This window comes from Staurois parvus, unplaced genomic scaffold (assembly GCF_062004578.1).
Source record: "Staurois parvus isolate SC_StPar_1 unplaced genomic scaffold, SC_StPar_1.0 ptg000348l, whole genome shotgun sequence".
NCBI classification, from domain to species: Eukaryota; Metazoa; Chordata; class Amphibia; order Anura; family Ranidae; genus Staurois; species Staurois parvus.
Window position 1 is genome coordinate 146,644 of NW_028318144.1, and position 24,562 is coordinate 171,205.

The window sequence follows — 24,562 nt, forward strand, 5'->3', positions numbered from 1 at the left end:
AGTAGCCTTGTGCACTGTTATAGGAGTAGCCTTGTGCACTGTTATAGGAGCAGCCATGAGCAGTGTTATAGGAGCAGCCATGTGCACTGTTATAGGAGCAGTCATGTGCTCTGTTATAGGAGCAGCATTGTGCACTATTATAGGAGCAGTCTTGTGCACTGTTATAGGAGTAGCCTTGTGCACTGTTATAGGAGTAGCCTTGTGCACTGTTATAGGAGCAGCTTTGTGCACTGTTATAGCAGCTTTGTGCACTGTTATAGGAGCAGCCTTGTGCACTTTTATAGGAGCAGCATTGTGCACTGTTATGGGAGTAGCCTTGTGCACTGTTATAGGAGTAGCCTTGTGCACTGTTATAGGAGCAGCATTGTGCACTGTTATAGGAGTAGCCTTGTGCACTGTTATAGGAGCAGCTTTGTGCACTGTTATAGGAGCAGCCATGAGCAGTGTTATAGGAGCAGCCTTGTGCACTGTTATAGGAGCAGCCATGTACACTGTTGTAGCAGCAGCCTTTTGCACTGCTATAGGAGCAGCTTTGTGCACTGTTATAGGGGCAGCCCTGAGCAGTGTTATAGGAGCAGCCTTGTGCACTGTTATAGGAGCAGCCATGACCACTGTTGTAGCAGCAGCCTTTTGCACTGTTATAGGAGCAGCTTTGTGCACTGTTATAGGAGCAGCCTTGTGCACTGTTATAGCAGCAGCCTTGTGCACTGTTATAGCAGTGGTCTTGTGCACTGTTATAGAAGCGGCCTTGTGCACTGTTATAGAAGCAGCCTTGTGCAGTGTTATAGGAGCAGCCATGAACGGTGTTATAGCAGCGGCCTTGTGCACTGTTATAGGAGCAGCCTTGTGCAGTGTTATAGAAGCAGCCATGAACGGTGTTATAGCAGCGGCCTTGTGCACTGTTATAGGAGCAGCCTTTAGCAGTGTTATAGGAGGAGCCTTGTGCACTATTATAGGAGCAGCCTTGTGCACTGTTATAGGAGAAGTTTTGTGCACTGTTATAGAAGCAGCCTTGTGCACTGTTATAGAAGCAGCCTTGTGCACTGTTATAGGAGCAGCCTTGTGCACTGTTATACCAGCGGCCTTGTGCAGCGGGTTTGTTTATGTGACTGGAGCCACTTGGAGCCATTTGAAGACATTTGCAGACAACCTATGTTACACTATGGAAATGCTGCATGTTACAGGCATATGGGTACAGGTGTACAGCCCTGAACTCAGACAGTGAGCATGCAGGGCCACTTGCACACCTGTCAGATTACAACCTGTGTTCGTACAGCCGCTGTGTCCCTATAGCTTAACAGGTAGGTCCAGTAACGTGAACAGCCCACTCTTTCATGCTGTATAGGCCAGAGGACCTGTGTGAATGGGGAATTTTTGACAATTTTTTTTCCTCAGCCCATTAATTTCAGGCCCCATTCACACCTGAGCATTTTATAGCTCGAAGCTCCAAATTGCTCAGGGGGGGAAAAAAAATCAATATTGCTCTATGGAGATGATTCACATCTCCACTCCAAGTCTCCTGAAGCAGAATGCCTGAAGCTCCAAAACGTTTTGGAGTTACTTTTGTAGCTCAATTGGGCAGATTTGCATGTTTTTGGTGTGTTTTTATGTTTATAAAAAGGAATAGAAATGCGCAATTTGCGCATTGTTGTGTGCTTTTGTGCAATTTGCTGCTCAAATAAAAAAAAAGGAATAATACATGAATAAATAAATGTAAAATAAATACATATAAATAAAACATCTGGCTAAATTAATCATAAATAAACAATAATTAACCCCAACATAAAAAAAGAAATACATTATTATTATTATTATTATTATTAATAATAATAATAATAATAATAATAATAATAATTTAATAATAATAATAAACACCCAAACAAAAAATACAATAATAACAATAAAAATACATTATTATTTTAATACTTTTTTAAGGTTTTAGGGGGTTAAGGTTATGGGTTAATTATTGTTAATTTATTATTACAAGTATTTATTTATGATTATTTTAATGTATTTGTGTATTTATTTTGTATTATTATTATTATTATTATTATCATTGTTATCATTATTAATACTATTATCACCCTAACCCTAAAAAAAAAAAAATAAATAGAAAGAAAAATAGAAAATAATAAAACATATACTATAAATAATGTGGTGCTAATATTTAAAAAGGCGTCAAAATATTTACCAAGTAATTATAGACCTGTTAGTTTAACTTCTATAGTTGGGAAGATACTGGAGAGTTTAATAAAAGACCACATAGATGAGTTCTAGCTGGAAACAAATATTTTAAGCAACAGACAGCATGGATTCATGAAAGACAGAAGTTGTCAAACAAATCTGATTTCTTTTTATGAGGGGATCAAAACCTTGGACAGAGGGGTGGCGGTGGACGTGGTATACTTGGACAGAGGGGTGGCGGTGGACGTGGTACACTTGGACAGAGGGGTGGCGGTGGACGTGGTATATTTGAACAGAGGGGGATATGATCACCATGTATAATATATAAGGGGGGATATGATCTCCATGTATAATACATAAGGGGGGATATGATCTCTGTGTATAATACATAAGGGGGGATATGATCTCCATGTATAATACATAAGGGGGGATATGATCTCCATGTATAATACATAAGGGGGGATATGATCTCCATGTATAATACATAAGGGGGGATATGATCTCCATGTATAATACATAAGGGGGGATATGATCCGGTGCCCGCTGTGTCCTTCGGACACAGTGAAACATCGATCATCGTACGGGGCCTCTCTGCGAGGTCCCGATCATGTGATCACTGATTGGCCAATCAGTGATCACATGCAGAGTAGTAAGCAAGATGTCACTTCTGACATCATTGCTTACTACCTGTGAAATCTGTGAATGATCACAGAGGTCACATGGTACAAGGCTATTCACAACAGCCTTGTACCATGTGACAAGCTGTGACCAATCACAGCTCACACAGTATTTCTCAATGGCTGCAAGAATGCAATCAGAGAGAAGAAGAAATGATTGCTTTTACAGCCTTTATGGGTATAAAAGCAATCAGTGTAAAAAAAGAAAAAAAAATCTTCATCACCCCACACAAGTATTACAGTGTCACCATGGTACTGCTAGGGTGACAGTATGTAAAAAAAACAAAAAAATACACAAATAATAATATAAAAAAAAAATGTAACATTTTTTTAAAAAATTTAAATATTTGGTTACAAACTAATTTGGGTTATTTTTTTTTTTACTACAAAGATAACGGAATAAATTTTGGCCAAGATTTATGATGAAATATTATTTATTTCACCTCTTGGTGATACATAGATTTGCAGAGGGAACAGGTGATGACGGTGGGGGAGAGGGGTGCTCAAGTTGTTCAAGGAAAGAGAGGTTTGTGGCAGCGAACAGAAGGGGATCAGCAGTCTGGGGGAGAGGACTCGGCTACATAGAGGAAACTTGAAAGAGTTAAACCTGTGGACAACAGCAGGAGCGCAGCTAACATGAGTGAAGCATAGCAGATATTATGGCTGCTCCCAGGGGCGGACTGACAATTCATGGGGCCCCCGGACAACAGGGGATCATGGGGCCCCTGTGTCCTTGCCCAAACTCAAAAAAGCCTATGAAAAAGGTACCAGGGGCATCTCATGTGGCCCCCTACTGACCCCGGGTCCTTGGGCAGTGCCCGAGTTTCCAAATGGTCAGTCCGCCCTTGGCTGCTCCTAAACCTTTTAAACTCCCCACCTAAACCAGTGACTTCCCCGATCAAAAACGACACTGACCCGCATTGGAGTTTAAAGGCCACAGCAACCATTTTTATTAAACAACAATTTAACATTTTTCCAAAATTACACATTCTTTGTAATAACTCACCTAATCTCATATAATAATAACTCACCTTATCACTACTCCCCTTCCTGTTATTCCGGATTACCTCTTTAAAGTCCAGTGTCTTGGAAGGCGACTTATATATTGACCAACTGTATCTACCACCAACATAGACTTCAAGTCCCCCAGCTGCAAATACACCGATTCGGGGACAATTTCCTAAAATGAACCTTGATACAGCCAACTCACTCCTGCACCATTACTGCAGTAAATTTGCTAGGGTAGGTACACCCATACTTGTGATGGGCCCAACCCACCATTCACCAAAATAATAAAACTTGTCACTGCCTTCTAAGACATTGAGACCCCTGCCAGCTGCCAAGACAAAGACACCCAAAAAACAAGTAAACCCTTACAAAAAACAGGAACACCATTCCATTCAGTAAACCACCCATAACCACGGAGGGGGCAGGAAGGACCCCTAAAGAAGAGCCCCACAAACACAGAACTGTCAAACCAACGTGCGGGAGGGAGGGCGGGAGAAACTTGTCCTACGCTGTCCAAGCCCCGACTGGCTCCGACCACTTTGGAACCGCACTACTAACTCTCCCTGCCATCCAGCCACTCTTAAGCCCCACCTGAGCCCCCTCCAATCAGCTACTACCTTTCAATTTCAAATCAAACTCCTCTATTAACCCTACGATGTTCCGCCTATCCTGCCTACGTAGTCATGTCAGGCCCTCCGCCTAATGCTGCGCATCTAGCTCCAGGCCTTATTCTTTCCGAACACTGAGCCGCGATAGAATGACATGACTGAGGGACCTGCAGAGTGCCAAGGCTCCTGTTATCTATAAACACCTACAAATTAGACCCTCCTTTTTCCCCCCGAAATGAGCAGACGGCAACACTTTATTTTGGAGTCGAATGGCCTTAGCAGCCTTTTATTACAAAACCTTAAATACAATATTAAATGAAATAAAAAAACCTAGAATACAGTCAATGCATAAGCAATTTCAGATTTAATCCTGCCAGGTCTAAGGTCTTTGAAGGCCGATATAATCTGCAATCTGGTTGTATCTGCCAACCGATAAAAAGGCCCCCAGCCGCATTTACACCTCCTCAGGAGACAATTTAACCACTTACAGTACTACCAGATACAACCTACTTAAAGCTCAGATGTTACTGAAGTATTATTAGGAGGGGAAACCCATACCTAAGATGGACCCAACCCATAATTCTCCACAATTTTGAACCAGCACCGCCTTCAAAGATCCAATAGACCTCTCGCCACTGCACACGAGCATGATACCTTATGCCTGTGCTGTCATCCAAACCCTGAAGGCCCGCTGAATACCATCCTATAGGCCAAGGTGCCACAAATTGATGCCAATGGCATTCAAGTGAACACCATCACCCCTCAAATACCGCCAAGTGTCATCCCCCAGCTCTAGATGACGCACAGCCAGTCCCCCATTTTGGATGAAAAACCACACCACCTCCTTGTTTACCTTTTTCCGGGCCCTGTTGATTTTGTCAACAGAGTGAGCCAAGTACCAAGAACACCGGGCAACTATGTCAGACCACACAAAGATGGTACCTGGAAAAAATTACCTAAGCCCAAAAAAGTCAAATTTAATAATAAGAATGAGCTTGTGCATAGAGCGCAAGCCCAGGTCATTACCCCAGCAGGTAAGAGAACCACATCAGGAGGCCTATCCAATCGGCAATAACAGTGAATCTCGGGCAAGACCCTGGACCACAGCATTCCCAGAAGGCCAATCCAGTGCACCCTAACCTCATGTCTAGAGAAACCCAATTTCCTACCCTCCAGCCGGATCTCAGCCCGTCCGGCACCCCAGAGTGTGCCAGGATCCACACCAGACACACTTCGGAATCTGAAAGAGAATGGAAAGAGAAGGAAGGGGGAAATACAATACCCCCAAATAGACCCAACCTTAAGCACAAACAACAATGAATACAAAATCTAAGAAAAAGAAGGCGGCAGACGGAACAGACACCAATACGACAACACAACGGAACCACACTACCCAGCCTTCGGGAAAAAGAAAATGGACAGCTCACAATAAATGAGGGCAAACATACAACCTAAACCTGGCTGATTCCCACCGTTTAATACGCTGAACCACCTGGTCATCCAAGCCTCACCTGACCACTTTCATTGCCACCCCAGTCCTGAAGGAATGAGAGGAATAGTTGTCTGCACTCAGACTGGCCAACAACAAACTTCGCTGAAACAAAGCCCCAAACTGATGCACAAAGAAAGCACCCGAAGCCTAAGGAAATGCCCCACTGTCCAGATGAAGAAGAGGGCACTGCACACAACTCAATTTGTGAACCCTTCCCCAGCTTGCCAAAGGTACCCTCGCATAAACACACATCATGAACACTCTAACCACCTTTACCACACCTGTTTCTACTCACCAGTTCCCTAACTTGAAAAAGCCCCAATAAAGGCCAGCACAAAAACGGACTGAAACAAATCCACCTCATAGGCTGAAGAACAAATCCCATCTAAGTGACCCACAATGGCACACAGAACCTCAAACAAAACTGGGCGGTGGGTATCCACCAATGAACGACCTTGCATAGCCTGTCTAACAGAGAAAACCTTGGTGACATCCCTGTCACCCAACAACTTAAACAGGAAAGCCTGTACCTACCAACGTATGAGAAATGGAAGATAAAGATACACTGCACTCAAAGTTCCTACCAATAAAATAAAGCAACACATGAAAACTACCAGTCCCGTGAGAACACCCCCCAACTTCACTCACCAGAATGTTCCATTCCTGCCATACCCTACTATACGAGGACCAGGTGGATGCACAGACCAAATTAAGAATTAAGACCATGAAAGTGCCAATGCAATGCTCCAAAGATGCCTGGGGCTCTTCATCCGGTGCCAACCTGTCCCACTGAAAATGAGACAAAGCATCAGCCACTGAATTTTCAACTCCAGGAACGTGTACAGCAGGAAAAAATCAATTAAGACGTAAACACGCAAGAACCAGATGACGAAGTAAGTGAATAACAGCAGGAGAAGAGACCGTAATACTGTTAATGGCCTGCGGTAGCCCCAAAATTATTGCAAAGGAGCCTAATGAGCTAATGCCAGAATTCCTGCCCCCACAACTCCACAGACAAGATTATGGGGAATAGTTCCAGAGCAGCCAAATTACGTGGCAAACCTGCCTCCCTCCATGCCATTGGCCAACTCCCAGCACTCCAATGAGCCTGACAGTAAGCTCTAAAGCCTGCAGAGCCCACCGCATCAGTGAACAAATCCAAGTCAAAATTGGAAATGACCTGCTCCAACCAGTGGCGGACTGACAACTCATGGGGCCTCTGGGCAATAGGGGATCATGTGGCCCCTGTGTCCTTGCCCACACTCAAAGCACACCTAAAAAATGTAACAGGGGCATTTCATGGGGCCCCCTACTAACCCCGGGCCCTTGGGCACTGTGTTCGAATGGTCAGTCCAACCAAAGAGGGCAACCATTGTAAGAGACCAGAAACTAATCCCACACCCGCAAGTCATCACGATGATCCTGTACCACCAAAATTCAACTTGCCCAAGAGAGATTGCAAGTCATGGAGCTGAATATTCACAGCCACAGAGTCTGATGATGATGTCAGCACTCCCCGCCTTTCCGGAGTTCTGGGCGCCTGCTCTCCCACTCCCATGCTGGATACTGTGAGGAGCAGAGGAAGCCACACAAGCCACCGGTCAGGTCCTTCTCTCCACGGCGCCAGTCCCCTGCCGATGGGACACCAATGATGGACCTCAGTTTCCTGCACTGGGGACTCCGGCCGGACCAGACTGGCACCCGCCGCTCATTCTCTCCCACACCAGGCCGCACGGATAACAGGCGTGGAGCCTGCTGAGCCGGTCACATCGTCCTTGGTGAGAGCACAGGAGATTGGGTGGCATGTGTAACAACGGCGCTGTGGGTCCGCCGTAGATGGGGATTCCTTCCGACTCGCACACCAGGGGAAGCAGACTTGCGTTTGGCTGCAGGGGTCGGTGGGTCCCTAGAGGGGCTCCTAGAATGACAACGAACCCTGGATGTTGCCTCAGGACTGAAGAGTTCTGGAGGCCTAGACCTCTTAGCATGTGGGCGACTAGCAGAGGGCCTCGGAGAGCCCTGCCCTGGCTCCTGCAATAAATCCGAAAATCTGTCTTGCAGCCATTTTGGCCCTCTGTCCATGGCTGCAGCCCTAAGATGCGACAGCATACTGTCCAAATCACCCATGGGTCAAATCAAAACAGAGAAAAGAAAAGAAACCTATCTGCTGTTAGCACAAGTCCCGTCAATACCTCCCTCCCTTCTACACACTATAAGACACTCTCTATGCCTCAACCCCTCCAATCCTATAAGCCCAATACATTATCGAAAAATCACGCCACTACTCCGACTTTCCTGCATGCCCCAGTCATGTTGGCCCTCCTCTTAGCTTCATTTAGATTCAAGCCATTTACTGGAGGCTAACAATGTAATTTAGCAGCTGCAGATGGGCTTGTCAGCTGCTCGAGCCTCCCTTTGCAGCTGATGGGGTTGGGCCCCCTACAGGTGGGCTGGGGGTACCCCCTTATCTGCAGCCCTGATGGTAGCCAATCAGCTTCTAACTTCACGCCACTACTCCGACTTTCCTGCATGCCCCAGTCATGTTGGCCCTCCTCTTAGCTTCATTTAGATTCAGGCCATTTACTGGAGGCTAACAATGTAATTTAGCAGCTGCAGATGGGCTTGTCAGCTGCTCGAGCCTCCCTTTGCAGCTGATGGGGCTGGGCCCCCTACAGGTGGGCCGGGGGTACCCCCTTATCTGCGGCCCTGATGGTAGCCAATCAGCTTCTAACTTCACGCCACTACTCCGCCTTTCCTGCACTCTCCAGTCATGTTGGCCCTCCTCTTAGCTTCACTCCAATCCAGGCCATTTACTGGAGGCTAACAATGTAATTTAGCAGCTGCAGATGGGCTTATCAGCTGTCCGGGCCTCTCTCTGCAGCTGATGGGACTGGGCCCCCTACAGGAGGGCCGGGGGTACCCCCTTATCTGCGGCCCTGATGGTAGCCAATCAGCTTCTAACTTCCGCTTGCTCAATTACGTTTTGGCAATAAAACCTGGAAGCTAACTGGTTTCTATGCAGAACCCCTTCATGACGGAAGGTAAAACTAATCCTAAGGCCTGGACCCGGTTTTGCCATTTTGACATGTGTTAATAAAGCTGTACATATCATCCCAAATACTTTGTATATCCAGGTGGATTATATTACATTTTTGTTCAGGACAATTGGGCTTCCATTTGGTGGTAAATGGTAACAGATATCTCCTGATTTTTATTTTTTTTTAGTATCAAAGTAAATCTGATCCACAATAGTAAATTATTATACAGGATTTCTATAGCGCCAACAGTTTGCGCAGCGCTGTACAATATAAGGGAGACAGTACAATTACAATACATTTCAGTACAGAAGGAATAGAGTGGATCACTTTTCAGATGGTGATTCACAGGTGGTGTAGAAGTGTTTAGGAAAAAAAAAAATGTTCCCCGAGCCTCATTTGTTCAGCGGGGGGGGGGGGGGGGGGGGATGGAAAGGGTCTATTTAATGTTTTTCGGGTACAGGCAGAGTAGTCAAACTCCCAACCTGCCCCGGCAGATTGATATAGAAGAGGCTGGGACTTTTATTATCTGGGACTGTGGCATGTGAGATTACTGCACCTGCACCTGAAAGTCAGTAAATAGTTGCCTGTCTGCCCTCGGCATCCCACTGAATAAATGGGGCCTGGGGATGTTTTTTTTTTTTTTAATTGCTTCAGAGTGTGATGCCCAGAAGCTGGGAGACCCCACCCAGCTTCCAGGCGCCCCTTCTGAATTGGCAGGGCCAGGATTGGTACTGGAGAACTGGCGCTACCCCCTTGTTGATGGCCCTGGAAGGTCGGGTTATGTTCTAAGTGTAGTTAGAGAAAGTAAACAGGTCCCTAGAAGTCACAAGCAGTCATTTAAAAAAAAAAACAACTTGATGGACCACTCGTCCTTTTTTTGCCCTCATTTTCTATGTTTCTCCAATAGGAAACCTGCTGAAGTACAGGGTTATCTGTTCACTGTGTGTACTGATAGCTGCCCAAAACTCCAGGACACCATCCCAGTGGTTTCATGCAGAACTGACCCCTCTAGTGATTGGGGGTAACACCTTCACAAGCCCTTTTATTCTGGTTCCTGAATACAAGCTATGGCTCTGATGATCTTAATGGTGTACCTAAAGCCCATGATATGAGGGCTTGGGTCACCTGCTGCGTGTTATGTTTCGGGGGTCCTCTCTAACCGACAGGAGGGTAGACCTCTTTCTCCTAGCCATCCCCAACTCTGAGCAGATTTCCACTTGTCACTTATATTCAGGATCTTGAATGCTTCATCAGTGTAGCCTATTACAGCATGCACCTACCCAGCTGCCTGAGGCCAGCTATGTACTAATCCACATCACACTCTTCCACTCAAGTGTTCTTGCATTCTCTTGATTAACATTGCTCCAGCCAGAAGCAAAGTCCATGTCTTTTACTGAACAAGTGCATGATATATTTGCATTATGCAGCATCATATTCAATGGGAAAACATTAAGGTAACAATTATAACAGTCTTTCCCATGTTCAGTGGCATGATCCAAGTGCGTTGTTCCCATGGTTGTGAGTGTGCTTCAGTTAAAAAATCAAATGCCATGGGAATCCCTTTCCAGATGCATCATGGAGAAGCAGGACTATGGACTGTATCCATGGGGGAAGCCATGGACTCGGTCCACAGTTGTGCTTCACCATGATGCTGCTTGCTCTACCTCGAGCCACACCCAGCTAAGCTTCACCCACAATATTTATATGGGACCTGTCATAGAGGGCAGCCTAAGTTGGAACATCAATTCCTGGGGTAGGTATCAGGAAAATCCCAAACTAAAGGGAGACATATTGACCCCTTTCTACAAGGGCACGATATTAAGTGAGAGGAAATCTCTACCGGATGAGGGGAAGTCCCTTCTTAGACAGTTACCTGTGGAAGAGATGTCCCCATTTAAGGATCCCCCAAATACTTCTGATTTGGTGGCAGTTGTTAAATGTTGTTGTCCCATCGCTTTCTGTCTCAGTGACGAACGTCACCAGAAAAAAACAAAACCAAGAGAGTGAATTTACCAAGTAGGGACACAGACAGCAATAAAAACCTGAAAAAAAGCTCTAACCCTTCCACATTCCATCCAACACAAAAAAAAAAAGTTTTGAATACTGATAAGTTTTAAGATTCTTTTAGTTTTTATTTACAGACAAAAGACCAATGGTGAACATCACCCTCCCTTACTTTTACTTTTTATTTGCAGACAAAAGACCAATGGTGAACATCACCCTTCCTTCCGGTAATGGGACCCAACTGTCTACATATGATGTAAAGACCATTGAAACTGTAAGGACGTCCTTGTTGGTTGTGATGCTTCTTGGATTCTGCTTCTTCCTGTACTTCATGAAAATTTTATTGCGCGTCTATTTCACCACCTACCACATCCGGGACAATGCCCGCTATATTCTCTTTGCCCACATGCTGATTACGGACACTGTGTATTTATTCTTATGTCTTTTGCTGGCGGTCTGCACACTCTACCTGGTGTACCTCCCATTCTCCGTCTGTTACACAACGGTGGCCGCGGTCTCAACATCTTTTATCGTCACTCCATACAACCTGGCCGTGATGTCACTGGAACGTTATGTGGCCGTTTGCTTCCCACTGAGGCACACAGAAATTTGCAGGGTGCAGAATACCTGCATTGCTATTGCAGTCATATGGGTGCTGGGGTTAGTCTCTCCAATCGTTGAAAGTATAGCTGTGCTGTTCTTGATTAATAAGGACATTTTCAACTTAAAGATCAACTGTAGTCTTATGACAGTAACGATAGTTCCAATACAAAGTACTATAAAGTCCCTCAGCATTGTCTTCAGCCTCTCAGCGGTAGGAATGATCCATATCTTTACCTACATTAAGGTCATCATTGTGGCCAAGAAGATAAGCTCGGGTACATCCTTTGCCTCCAAAGCGGGACGGACGGTCATGCTCCACACCTTTCAGCTACTGCTGTGTATGACGTCTCTAATCTCCCCATTCATGGACACCATCTTAGGTGACAGAATTGTCTTCTTGCGCATGACTTTCTTTCTTGTGTTTATGTTCCTGCCACGGTTCCTCAGTCCTTTGATCTATGGGTTACGGGATGAGGTCTTCTGCAAGTATTTGAAAAAGTTGCCCTCAAAATAATTTCTGTCTCCTCTCTCTGTTCTTTTTCTTAGCCTATTGAGGACGAGTGCTTATTTCATTTGCAGTCCACTGTCTTCTTGGGGGTGTTGAGGGTAGCTCTCCGCCTCGAAGTAGCATTTCCCTTTTGGTTCTCTGTTTTTAATTTCCTTTTTCCGGGAGAACCATCTTTATCATATACGATTCATATCGGCTGATGCCTACTAACCGAGACATCTGCGACACATCTACGGACAGCATCTACCATCCTACTTGGTTTATGACCTCCCATTATGAAGCAGATTGGATGGATAGACTATGTTTCCTGTTTTTTTTTTATTATTTTGGTTCACATATATTGTTACTTTTCGCTTATAGTTGCTTTTCTCTGGTGGCTCTTTTATATGCAAGTCCTCAGGCTACTTTGGACTGGAGTCATACATTACATATTATACTCCTCTTTTATTTTTCTCTGAAACTACCTCAGTCCTGCTTTTTTCTTGTCCCGTCTGTATTTATTTGTTTTAAAATGAATAAAGTCTTATTCTTTAAAAAAAACAAAAGAAAAAAAATTCCTGTCATAGTCTAAATTAAAGCGTTATTAAACCTGAAAACAAACATTTAATATATTGCAGCTTTCCAGTCCTTGTATGTGCTGGCTGCATTCGATTCCTTTTTTATGGCTTTTTTTCTTTATTTTCACCTGGTGATCCTGCCAGGTAAATCTGTTATTTTTCAACTTCCTTAAACAGACCAAGCTGTCCTGCAAAATTGGCAGTTAGAGGATTGAGACAAACCATTTACCACTGCCAGGGGTGCTTACAATGGTCGGCTTTTATTTATTCATATAAAACCTTTATCCCAAAAGAAAAAAACAGTTGTTGTAACTGCTTATAAGGTATTAGCTGGAGTTTGGTTTCAATTTGTTAGTCAACTCCTTCAGAGGTCTTCAAACTTTCTAAATGAAGGCCCAATTTATTGTCCTTCAGACTTTAGGGGGGGTTGGACTTTGATGGGGTGGGGTGGTAGAAAATTTTCTGGATTCAGTGGTAATAAATAATGCCTTGGGCTTTGTGGTCAGTGGGAGTATAAAAATTACACAGTGCCTGTGGTCAGTGAATGGAATAGTACCACATTATTGATATCATGTTAAATGAATAGTGCCTCATTTTTGTTGTCATTGGCAGGAATTTTGCCCCACTCTTGGTGTCAGAGGAAAGAATAGTGCCCCAAGGGCCAGACAAAAGTTAGCAAAGAGCCACAGTTTGGAGACCACTGTGCTAGTCCATCTAACAGTCCCCTCCCCGGAGACTGAGAAAACTACTCAGTAAAAGTGGTTCTGTTCCTCCTCCATCCAAGAGGGGAGACACCCTAAAACAGGAGTGTTACTGATACAACCACTCTAAGATTTTTTTTTGCTGTCTGTGTCCCTATTAGGGAGATTAGGGAGATTCAAGGTGGCCATACACTAGTAGAATTTTGGCCAAAATGTTTTGTTCAATTTTCTAATAGTAGGGTCAAATTGACATTTGTTTTTGACCTCTTTTTTTTCTTGAACAAATTTCTAGCAGTGTATTTGATTTTTGTTCTGGGAAATCCATTCATTCCAAAATCAAATGTTAACAGTAGGCTAAATTCTAAAGTACTTTCGAACAACATTCATCAAGATATTGAATGTACTGAGAATTTTCGTATGAACGTTTATTAAAAAATCTAGTATTGTATGGCCAGCATTACCCTCTCTAATTGCCCTGATCACCAATGTTATGAGGAATAAAAGAGAGTAAATTCACAATTTGGAGTTGCCACCAGAAAAGGAATAAAGGGCAAAAATCTTCAGATGGGGACACTAGTTCTCATACCAATTCTCTAAAAGGTTTTAAATCTCAGATTGGAAATACAGGAAACACAGGTCTATAGGACAGGATGTGAAGAGAATTCTCCCTAATGAGACACAGGGGTTTTAGCTCTCCCTACTCAAACCAAAATGAAAAAAAAAAATTGGCTTTATACTGTGCAAAAACAAAAAAACAAGAAATAAAATATATATACACCGGTATATATATATATATATATATATATATATATATATATATATATATCGAGAGAGAGAGAGCGAGAGAGACTCCCTCAGGAGTTGGTTCTGGCTAGCTCAGTGGATTGGTTCAAAAAAGTCCTGGATTCTTTCTTAGATACACAGAATATATCTGGATGCAGGGGCGGACTGACCATTTGGAAACTCGGGCACTGCCCAAGGGCCCGGGGTCAGTAGGGGGCCCCATGAGATGCCCCTGGTACCTTTTTCATAGGCTTTTTTGAGTTTGGGCAAGGACACAGGGGCCCCATGATCCCCTATTGCCCGGGGGCCCCATGATCCCCTATTGCCCGGGGGCCCCATGAGTTGTCAATCCGCCCCTGTCTGGATGCTAACATTTATAGGTAAAGTTGATCCAGGGAATATCCGATTGCCTCTCGGGGGATCAGGAAGGGATGTTTTTCCCAGCAGGAGCAAATTGGATCATGCTTTGCTTGGTTTTTTGCCTCCTTTTGGATCAACTGTGGGTGTAGGATTATAACTTTTTTTTTTTTTTATGTTTGAACTGGATGGACTTTTGTCTTTTTTCAGCCAGACTAACTATATAACTATATACTATGTACTGTGCAAATGTTATAGGCAGGCATGAATAAATGCTGTAAAGTAAGAATGCTTTTGAAATTAGTAATAGTTTATTTTCATCAATTTACAAAATGCAAAGTGAGCACGAACAGAAGAAAAATCTAAATCAAATCAATATTCAGTGTGACTACCCTTTGGCTTCAAACCAGCATCAATTCAATTCATCAAACTCTTTTGAAGAAGCACATAGAAACAGGAATTGTTGAGAACTAGGTTGGTGATGTAGCTGTGGGCAGAGTTATGGATGGCTTTGTAAGTTACTGTTAGTATTTTGAATTTAATTAATTGGGCGAGTGGCAGCCAGTAGAGGGTTTGGCAGAGAGGGGTAGCAGATACTGAACGGTTGGTGAGGTGGATGAGCCTGGCAGCATCACTCATGATGGACTGAAGGGGGGACTACCTACAGTTGCAAGAAAAAGTATGTGAACCCCTTGGGATTACGTGGAGTTTTGCATGAATTGGGCATAAAATGTGCTCTGAACGTCATCTAAGTCACAACAATAGAAGAACACAGTCTGCTGAACATAATACTACACAAACATTAGATTTAATTGCACATGGTTTAATTGCACATAACATGTAAACATTCACAGTGCAGGGAGGAAAAAGTATGTGAACCTTTGGACTTAATAACTGGTTGACCCTCCTTTGGCAGCAATAACCTCAACCAAACGTTTCCTGTAGTTGCAGATCAGACCTGCACAACGATCTGGAGTCATTTTGGACCACTCCTCTTCACAAAACTGTTTCAGTGTAGCAATATTCTTGGGATGTCTGGTGTGAATCGCTCTCTTTTACGTCATGCCACAGCATTTCAATCGGGTTGAGGTCAGGACTCTGACTGGGCCACTCCAGAAGGCGTATTCTGTGCTGTTGCAGCCATTGTTTTGTTGAATTACTTGTATGCTTTGGGTCATTGTTCTGTTGCATCACCCATCCTCTGTGGAGCTTCAGTTGGCGGACATATGGTCGTACGTTTTCCTGCAAAATGTCTTGATAAACTCTGGAATTAATTTTCCCATCAATGACAACAATCCGTCCAGGCCCTGAGGCAGCAAAGCAGCCCCAAACCATGATGCTCCCTCCGCCATGTTTTACAGTGGGGATGAGGTTTTGATGTTGGTGTGCTGTGCCTTTTTTTCTCCACACATAGTGTTGTGTGTTCTTCCCAAACAACTCAATCTTGGTTTCATCTGTCCACAGTATATTTTGCCAGTAGTGCTGTGGAACATCCAGGTGCTCTTTTGCAAACTTCAAACGTGCTGCAATATTCTTTTTGGACAGCAATGGCTTCCTCCGTGGTGTCCTCCCATGTACTCCATTCTTGTTTAATGTTTTCCTTATTGTAGATGTGTCAACAAAAATGTTAGCATGTGCCAGAGATTTCTGTAAGTCTTTAGCTGACACTCTGGGATTCTTCTTTACCTCATGCAGCATTCTGCACTGTGCTCTTGCAGTCATTTTTACAGGACGACCGCGCCTAGGGAGAGTAGCAACAGTGCTAAACTTTCTCCATTTGTAGACAGTCTGTCTTACCGTGGACACATGAACATCAAGGCTTTTGGAGATACTTTTGTAACCCTTTCCAGCTTCATGCAAGTCAACAATTCTTGATCGTAGGTCTTCTGAGAGCTCTTTTCTGCGAGGCATGGTTCACATCAGAATAAAAAAAACACTCTCTTTAAAAATGAAATTCAATTCCCCACAGCACCACCAACACCTTCACCCCAAAAGATGTACAAAAATCAAAAAACAGAAAATGCTGTACAATAAACCCTCAAAATCTATGTGCAGTCCAAAACCTATAAGTCCAATCTTTAAATCAAATTCTTCTTGTGTTCACAAATTCCTCCGATGATATACCTCAAAAAGAAAAAATATTCCAAATAATAGTGACTTCATTCAAGTGAAAAACCCAATCACATTAATCAGTGAAAAAGTAAACAAAGTGAAAAAAAACTGTGAAGCCAAAATAATGAAAACCCCCGTGAATGAGGGGGTTTGAGGTTTTTAATATTATACGTATATTTATGAAATATGGACAATATATATATTGTCAAGGTTGGCTCACTCCTGGCTCCAATTAGCTCTGGGAGAAGTCATTAAGCTAGGGCCTCACATACTTTTTCCTCCCTGCACTGTGATGTTTACATGTTATGTGCAATTAAACCATGGCAACATCTAATGTTTGTTTAGTATTATGTTCAGCAGACTGTGTTCTTCTATTGTTGTGACTTAGATGATGTTCAGAGCACATTTTATGCCCAATTCATGCAAAACTCCACGTAATCCCAAGGGGTTCACATACTTTTTCTTGCAACTGTATGTAAAGGTAATCCAATGAGGAGGGAGTTGTATATAACCAGATGCAGATAACCAGGGAGTAAATCAGAAGCTGTGTGGTGTAATTGTTTAAAACAGGATGTATTCTAGGTTGAGGTGCTATGATTTGAACAGCGATTGGATGTGGGGCCTAAAAGGAGAGTTTAGAGTCCGGGGATACCCCTAGCACCCTGACATGTGGGGATGGACTGATAGTTATGCCATTGATCTTGACAGAGAAATAAGGGGAAGGGGCATGTCGGGGAGGAAATATTATGAGCTCTGTTTTCGATAGATTGAGTTTGAGGAACTGGTGGAACAACCATAATGATAAGTCAGTTAATAAATCAATGATATGTGAAGAAAATGATGGCATGAGCTGAGGGGTAAAAAGATAGATTTGGGTGTCATGAGTATAGAAATGGTATTGAAAGCCATGAGAAAATATCAGTTGACCCAGGGGTGAAGTGTAGATCGAGAATAAGAGAGGTTCAAGGATAGAACCTTGGGGGACCCCGATGGTAAACGGAATAGGAGAAGAGGATGTAGCGTTGTTAGTGACACTGACGGTGCGGTGAGATAGGTAAGATAAGAACCAATGGAGAGTACAGTCACAGAGACCAAGGAAATCGTTTTTTGAGGAGGAGGGGGTGGTCAGCTGTATCAAAGGCAGCAGAGAGGTCCAAGAGTAAGAGTACAGAATAGTGACCATTGGTTTTAGTTTTTAGTAAGTTTGTGAGTTTTAGGAGAGCAATTTCTGTGGAGTGTTGCGGGTGAAATTCAGAGTGCAGGGGATCAAGAAGCTTATTCACAATGAGGTGGCAGCTCAGCCAGTTGCATACTAGACCAGGGGTCTCCAAACTATGGCCCTCCAGGTCTGGAGGAACTGCAAGTCTCATGAGGCCTTGCAAAACTCTGACAGCCACAGGCAAGACTCCAAGAGGCAGAGGCATGATGAGACTTGTAGTACTTCAACAGCTGGAGGGCCATAGTTTGGGGACCCCTGGACTAGATGTTCGAAGAATTTGGAGGCAAAAGAGAGTAAGGAGATGGGTGAAGATTGGTGAGGTCCAGCTAGGCCTTTTTACGTAAGGGGGAGACCAGTGCATGTTTTAGAGGGTTGGGGAAGATGCCAGTAGAAAGGGAGGGATTGAATTCGAAGATGTGAGTTAAAGAGTGTAGTATAGAGCCAGAGGGTAACTGTAGTATTTGGGAGGGACCAGGGTCCAGGATGTAGGAGGTTAGGTGGGTGTTAGAAAAATGTTTAGAGACTTTGTCTATAGTACTTGGGTTAAACAAGGGAAGTATTGATTGTGCAGGTGAACAGGGAATGTAAGGTGAGAAGATATCTGTACAGTGGAGATATCGTCACAAATTGTATCAATCTTATATTTAAGTGATTAGCAATCTCCTGGGCAGTGACTGAGTTAGTGGGTGGAGGTATGCAAGGACCATGTAGAGAGTTAAAGATAGACGAGGGTTGATGGGGACTGTGTGAGAGGGTTTTATTGAGAGTGATAAATAGTCCTGTTTGGCAGCGTAGAGACAGGAATTATGTTTTTGGAGGGCAGTTTTATATTGGTTGAAGTCTTGCTGGGACTTACGCCACAGACCCTCAGGAGCTTGGCTACGTTTTTGAGGCTTCTGGTCTGTTTGCCAAGGTTGTAGCAGTCAGGGCCTGATTCTGTGTGTATTGAGGGAGGCCAATCTGTCTAGGGTGGGTGACGGTGAACTGTTGTAGACAGGTTGGGGCAAGACAGGGCTGAGATTTTGTCATAGAGACACTCTATTGCAGAAAATATAAAGACGGGTTAAGGTGGCAAAGGTTTTTACGGGTGTAGCGGTACCCTCATGAGGGTCGCTGTGTTTCTAGGTCCCCCTAAGCTCCGCACAGCCAGGTAACTTGCATTTTCCACACTTGCACCCCTACACAGTGAACAGTCCATGAGCTTGGTTTTTGTTATTTTATTAGGGGAAATAACTTGGATAGGGTAATGGACATTATGGGATGCCCAGCTTGACTGAATCAATGCACAGGAACAACTTCCTTCCTATTTACAGAAACAGATCCTGGACTGTTCTTTTCCTAGAAAGCCATCATTCTTTGTGGATTAGTAGCAAAAACTCCTCATGGGCTAGGCACTTGCAGCAATTTTTAAAGTTGTCTTAGGTTTTTGCAAACTACATGCAGAGATGTCTCCTCTCCCCTGTTCCCAGCTCCACAGCTCGTAGACACTACCAGCCCTCCTGGCTGCTCTGAAGATCTCCCAGAACAAGGATAAAGGATTAAGAACAGCACTGTCTTTTGAAAGCTTGCTACAGTCTCTCCCTTTGTAAATCCCTGGGAGTGCTGATGTACCTGTAAGCCGTGTACCGGGGTGGGCTCCCCAGGATACAGTGAAGTCACGAAGGAGGAAAGCAACCCCAACACCAACTTTTGCCACAACAGAATTTTACTTAAATGTGGCAAATAAACACAACCACAAATGCTGAAATATACAATAAATTTACATACACCCAGCCCAAAGGCTGAGACCCTTGTGCTGCACAGCACGGCACCTCCTGATGATGAAGGTAGAAAGTGTAGTAATTTACCTACTGGCGGGCACAACTAAGCTGCCACACCTTACCCGTTATTACCCTAAAAGAGCAGGAATCAGTGTATGGGTGCACAGTATGGGCTAGCCTGCAGTGCAGCACAACAGCTTACAATCTTACACAAATCTACAGTATTCCCCCTCCCATAACTGGTCCTGTAGCACGTGCCTGAGTATTCCTTCTGAGCAAAACGCCAGTCTGGCTTGAGTTTGTGGGATTTTATCAACTCTCCAATGTGAAATGTCACTTTAAGTTATGGAGTCCTTCCAATGATCACTAAAAACACTTGTGGCCTGACACAAACAGAGACCCTAACTAACTAACTATAGGCCTGGACTCAGTCTGAAGGCGCCAACACTGAAATGAGGTGCGTGCACGATCTTACCGACCTGGGTCTGCTTTGCATCCGCTGGTGACTCTGAACAGAACAAATGTCTCACCAACAAGCATGCGATATCGCAGTATATGTTGCGTTGTTCTTCTGCTCTCATCAGCATTCCTGGCAGCAATCTTCCTTTCTCTGAATAGGATCAGGGTCTTGGACACGATCAGCTTCACTTAGCCGCAGCTCTGGTTACTGAGGGATGCACTCACACCTGGATGTCATCGGATTCTCAGCTCACACAGCCCCTTCATTCAGCATCAGCCAAAACATGGCTGCAGTCTCCTCTTCCTGTTCACTAAACTCCATGTGAAAACCCCACCTCTATTGAATATAGAAATATCTATGCAGTTGGAGGCTGTGTTAGAAAAACAGTGACATCTTGTGGCTAAACCGCAGAATGTCACTCCAGAACTTTGAATTTACTCCACACAATCAGTGTTCAAACAATGAGAGCTGTTTCCCCATCTCACATACTCATTCTGTCCTTCTTGCTCTCACTGCTCCCAGGCCTTTATTATTATTATTATTATTATACAGGATTTATATAGCGCCAACAGTTTGCTCAGCGCTTTACAATATAACGGAAGACAATACAGCAACAGTACAGTTCAATACAAGAGGGATAGGAGGGCCCTGCTCCTCGGAGCTTACAATCTAGGAGGATCTTGTTCATACTGTACTGCTGAATGGACCCTGAGCCAGCCCAAGCCCAGCCTGGAGGCCAGCCCCCCTACACCTAGGGGACACCTCCAAAGCCACAGACAGTCTCCTTAGCACTCCATCTTCCACCTGACTCCCCTTGCCGGCCTGACTATCCCATATTTATGGGTTGGTCTCACCACTCTCTCAGGACCTCCAAACTTGGGATTGGTCAGACCATAAACATGCAGATTAGGTCTCCACCTCTTCTGCCCACTGGTTTCTGGAAGGTTCCATGGTCCTCCAGAACCAGGTAGAGGTGATAGAGTCCCAGCCTGTTAAGCCATTCAGCTTGGCCTGCAGTAACCCAACCTTAATCACAGACTCACACAGTTACCATGAGTCATACACAATAAATTTAGCTACACTACACTAGTAGCACACTAGAGGGTGCTACACAGGAAACTGTTAAGCGATTGGAAGGCAAGGAGGAGAAAGACAAAGAGAGAGTGAAGCTAATAAGGCAGTGAGCAGAGTGGGGAAAAGGATTTTTGGAGAGGTTGCACAGAGTGAAGAGAAGCATGTGTCCATTGCTTCAGGTCAAAAGAGGAGTTTGGAGAAGTTTAGAATTAGCAGGAGTATTAATATTAACAGGGATGTTGAAGTCACTGAGAATGGTTGTGGGAATTTCAGAAGAGAAAATATAGGGTTGCCAGGCAGAGAAGTCATCAAAGAAGATTGATGCAGTTCCAGGAGGCTGATAGACCACAATAATTTTCAAAGAAACTGGAGAGAATAGACAAGTACAATGAGTTTCAAATGAGGAGAGGGAAAGAAAGGGAGGTGAATGAAGGACCTGAAAAGACTCCATATCCACCTCCCATCCATGTACTAGGCCTGGGAGAGTGAGTCCAGAGGAGGCCACCATGGGAGAGGGCAGCAGGATGAGGAAAGTCATATTCTTGAAGCCAGGATTCAGTAATTGCAAGTAGGTTAAAAGAGTGTTTGATAAAATTTGTTACAGACAGAAGAGGCATTCTAAAGGGCACAGGAAAAGGGGAGGCTGGTCCTAGGAAGAAGAGGAATACAAACCAGATTGTGTGGATTGCTGCTGTTAGAGGATGGGGAGTGCTGGGTGTGTTTTTCAAAGGTAAGTGATGGTGGCTCAGGATTTGGGGAATAGTGATGGGCCGAACACCCCCCCCCCCCTTCGATTCACAGGCGAATATTTGAACCTAATGAAAGTTCGAACCAGGACAATTCACTAAGCGGTATCTTACCATATCCGCACAGCACTTTCAAGATAAAAAAACACTAAAATACAGCATGAGTTATTTTATTATGTCATGCGGAATTTTAGTTGTGAAAACATGTTTTAATGTTTCAGCTGTCAGCTGAATGTAAAAAGAATTAAAAATGTAGCAAAAAAAAAAAACGGAAAAACAATTATGACTAGCTGACAGCAACTACCAGTCACTACTCCTACCAGTCACTACTCCTCCCTATGGCCGAATGGCGGCCGGCAAATGTCATCAGCGTTCCGGGTGGACACCATATGGCGTCCTCCCGCACATGCGCAGATTGCGCTCCTGCAGAGCCGCGCAGCGGCACGATCAGTCACCGGCCGTGTACCTCGGACATGGCCGATGACAGATCTGAGTATCGGCCCCGTTGCCGGTACCATGTGACCTGCTGTGACCAATCACAGCAGGTCACATGACAGTTGTATACAATGGATGGCTTCATTCATGCCATCCATTGTATACTAGTGTCTAGCTGTGAATGGTCACAGCTAATCACATGTCATGTGATTAGCTGTGGCCAAATCACAGCTAAGCACAAAAAAAAACAAACCCTGAATGAATCGATGTCATTCAGGTAAATGCTTACTTATAGCAAAGTTATTCTTTGCTATAAGCAAGTTGTGTAAAAAAAAAAAAAAATGCTGATCACTTCCCCAAAGTAGTACAATGTTACTATGGTAACATTGTACTACTTTGGTCATAGTGAAATATGAAAAAAAAATCTTAAAAAAAAAGAAAAAAAATTTAATAAAAAATAATAAAAATAATAAAAATATTTTATTTTCATACTGTCACCAGTCAGTGTCCCTGATCACCAGCATGCTAGTCATATGATGATGCTGTACTGCACTGGTGACAATATGTAAAAAAAAAATAGTGAAACTAATTTTTTTAATTTTTTCATTTTCCGAAAAATTATGACAAAAAAAATACAACTTCAAAAAACTCGCCATGCCTCTTATGAAGTACGTCGGACTGTCTACACTGCAAAAAGGGGTAATTTGTCGGATATCTGTACTGTTCTGACATTTGGGGGATATCTGTACTGTTCTGACATTTGGGGGATATCTGTACTGTCCTGACATTTGGGGGATATCTGTACCGTTCTGACATTCTTGGATCTCAAGAAATTAGATTGGCTGTCAGTACTTCAGGATTGATCAATATTCAGATCTATACCTTAGTTTGTGAACTCTATAACTTTCCTACAAACTAAAAAATACATCCTAATTTGGGTTATTTTCACCAAAGACATGTAGCAGAATACATCTCGCCCTAAATTTATGAAGAACAATTATTTATTTGCAAACTTTTATAACAGAAACAAAGAAAAACGTGTTTTTTTCAAACTGTTTGGTCTTTTTTTGTTAATTTAGCAACAAATAAAAACCCCAGTGGTGATTAAATACCACCAAAAGAAAGATCTAGTTGTGTGAAGAAAATGATAAAATTTTAGTTTGTGTACAATGTTGTATGACCGCGCAATTGTCATTCAAAGTGTGAGAGCTCTGAAACCTCAAAACTGGCCTGGGCAGGAAGGTGTAAAATTGCCCGGTATTGAATTGGTTAAATAGGGAACCAGTTCTGGAATTGAATGTGCGTGCATGTGTGGCAGTATGCACAGACGTCCATGCAACATGCAACCCACCTATGCAAGTTACCCCACAGAGGTGCATGCTCACACAGGATACTGGTGGAGTTTCCCAATCTACATATTGGTGCGTGTGCACCTCTGTTCAAGGTAGCGTCCTGACAGCACTAGAATGCAGAATTACCTTGTAAATTGCAAATCCCTCAATTGAGAGTGAGCGATCCATTGGCAGTTAAGGGCCCCAACGCAAGCTGGACTATATTCAATTTTTTCCAATGGCCAGTTGCTAGTCAAAGACTGGAATAAGTGGATAGATTGCTTAATACATGAGTCTTTTATCGAGTGTGCTATTGTCTGATATTGACCCAAGACTGTGCTGGGTTTTTACTCTTTACTGCCTAAACCATATTCCCTTTTAGGGTTAATCCTGTTAACAAAGCCTATTTCAACAGTTCCAGGTATGTCTGTGTTTCTCGGATCCAGGCACAGGACAGGTCATCAGAGGTGCAAGGCTGGAGGACACAAACAGTCCAGCAGCTCCTTCGGGGGTAGCGCTACAAATACATGTGGATATGTCATGTGTAGATGCCATGTATAAGTTATAGATGACATGCAATGGCCACATCATGTTTTGTTTATTTTTCATTTCTCATTTTTGCGTTATATTTTTTATTATATTATATATAGCCTGTTATTATTTTGGGAAACCTTTGGAAGGGTTTGTATGCTTTTCCCTTTTTTATTTTTAATGGAGCTAGTAATTGTAGGCAATTTAGCCTGTATCATTTTTTTGGTAATGTTACTTTTGCTGTAGCACATCCTACAGCCGAAATGAAAAAAATTGAGCCTAGTATGGATTTTCAGGGGCTGTGCTCCCCCCTCCTGAACCATACCAGGTCACATGTCCTGAATATGGGGGGGGGGGGGGTGACGTGCTAGAGG

The 24,562-nt window shown here is 43.6% G+C and overlaps 1 protein-coding gene across 1 annotated transcript; it reads left to right on the forward strand.

The window, feature by feature from the left end:
- The first annotated feature begins 11,213 nt into the window (after window positions 1-11,213).
- Window positions 11,214-12,128, forward strand: LOC149456767 (odorant receptor 131-2-like). Its single transcript, XM_089684495.1, has one exon. The coding sequence runs from the start codon at window positions 11,214-11,216 to the stop codon at window positions 12,126-12,128; it is 915 nt and encodes a 304-aa protein (XP_089540621.1).
- Window positions 12,129-24,562: the final 12,434 nt, after the last annotated feature.